The sequence below is a fragment of the Aplysia californica genome, unplaced genomic scaffold, assembly GCF_000002075.1.
Source record: "Aplysia californica isolate F4 #8 unplaced genomic scaffold, AplCal3.0 scaffold00120, whole genome shotgun sequence".
Lineage (NCBI taxonomy): Eukaryota > Metazoa > Mollusca > Gastropoda > Aplysiida > Aplysiidae > Aplysia > Aplysia californica.
The window spans coordinates 1121224-1123269 of NW_004797390.1; the positions used below are offsets into that span (position 1 = coordinate 1121224).

Below are 2046 nucleotides of genomic sequence, written 5' to 3' on the forward strand. Positions count from 1 at the left end.
TCCCCCTCCTCTCTCTCCCCTCCCCTCCTCTCTCTCTCTATCCTTCCCGCCCTTTTCGCTCTTCACAACTCTCATATAAATATACAGTATTAAATTGTTTCATTTGCCTGCACTCCTTGAATTAACTATACTGGTACATTTTTATTCTATATTTAGTATGACGAGTACGATGTATGCATAGTTGATGTTGTTATTATAATGCATGTGATCCGACATTTATCATTCCTTGAGTCATACTGTTCATGTACTATACATATCAGCTTTGTTTGTGGTGGACCTTACCTTGCCAAGCCAAATTAGCTTGGTACATTTATAGTTTTGTGTGTAGTAGGTAGAAATGAATGTGGTGATGGATTGTGCATGGAATGGAACTAAAAAGCGTCCTACAAAGAGAAGCATTGCAAGCTCGCCTTGCGTCTTTGATGATTAGCCTATTAATTTGTCTTGCAAAGTTGATTTGATTTTTTGTTTTTTGTTTTTGTTTTTTCGGAGGTCTGTGTACATTTGTAGTTGTTTTCCCAATGAATTCATATCATTATTATATAATAGCTAAACACACTTGTAGTACAATAATATGCATTTAGTTATTTTGCTTTTGCTCTTCAATAGTTTTATTGTTGTGCTGCAGTGTGGACAAGCGAAGAAACGAAATCACACTAACGCTGAAGTGGCAGAAAGAATCACAACGTTTTGTTATACAATTTTATTTTAAAATGTTGTTTTTTAAATGAAGAACAAATAGCAAGACTAATGACCACAATAAAAATAAAGAGCACGAACCAGTTTATACAACATTAACGACGACAATAACAACAACATCAACAACAACAACAGCAACAACAACAACAACAACAACAACAACAACAACAACAACCGCAACAATAACAGAGTCTGTAAGAGAATGAGATCTGGAGATTCATCGCCTCACTGCCGTCTGTACTGTAACGGTTAGGCGCTTCACTGTCGCACGCAGGAGACCCTAGTTCGATTACTGAGTAGGGAGAAAAACGTGTTTTCGAGTGTCTCGCTCGGTACTTTATCTAGGAAGTTGTATCCTTCTCAGTCCGGGTTGACCCTGATAGGCAAGGCCAGAAACCCTTCTCTTAAATGATTTCAATGTTCGATTAGAGCGTAGAAAACGCCTACATTACTAGAAAGTAGTAAAGGAATTGTTGCCTTGTGTATTCAAGCAATACCTTAAAGTGCACTTTCTGTTGAAATGCGACTTAATCGTGGTGTACCTGTTGAATCATTAGATAATAACACTAATCCTAAGTCTACCCCCACTAATCCATGTGCACAATGAAGTGATTACATTGATTGTGTGGCGAAATAATTGAAACTTCAGAAAGCTTTTAAAAATTAATTAGTTCTTTATTAATATGTATAATATTATTCCATACAGTTAGATGGAATTAGTTTGAGCTTTGAATTCTTTTTACAGGAATGAAGCGTGCCTCCTAGATTATTTAAATTGCGTATTAAAAAATAGACCTCTGTGTCAACACCACCACTATTACGCTGCTGTTGTTTTAATTGTTGTTGTTTTTTTATTGGTCTCTTCACAGTAGCTGATCTAAATGTATGCATTAATTTCTACACTCACTGAATTCTTTTTAATTTTTCGACTGACGTTGCAATTTATTATAATGTTAAATTCCTAAGCTTTTTTCCAATATTGTGTCTCTTTGATTATTATGTTATTTAAGAATGATTCCAACATTCAAATTTAGAAAAGCGACTGTTTTTTGTTGCTGTTTTTTTACTTTACTCCTAGGTAATTAGATCTAGATGCCTTAAAAATATATATTATATAAAGCTATTTCTTTGGCGTCTCTCTCTCTCTCACAGTGCCTGTCCATGGGGCTCAGCGCATCTACCACAGTCAGCAACTGGCCCCTGTGTTTGAAGTCCCAGCCACTACTAACATGGAGATTTATGACGTTTACCAGTTTGCAGGTGAGAAGAAGAAAAAGAAGAAGAAGAAGAAGAAGAAGAAGAAGAAGAAGAAGAAGAAGAAGAAGAAGAAGAAGAAGAAGAAGAAAA

General features: G+C 35.7%; 1 protein-coding gene across 1 annotated transcript in view; it reads left to right on the forward strand.

The window, feature by feature from the left end:
- Positions 1–2046, forward strand: part of LOC101863806 — a gene marked incomplete at its 5' end in the record, with an annotated part of 41277 nt that overhangs the window by 30472 nt on the left and 8759 nt on the right. Inside the window, 1 exon segment of the mRNA XM_005096057.3 lies at positions 1852–1959. Coding sequence (XP_005096114.2) covers positions 1852–1959 — 108 coding nt within the window.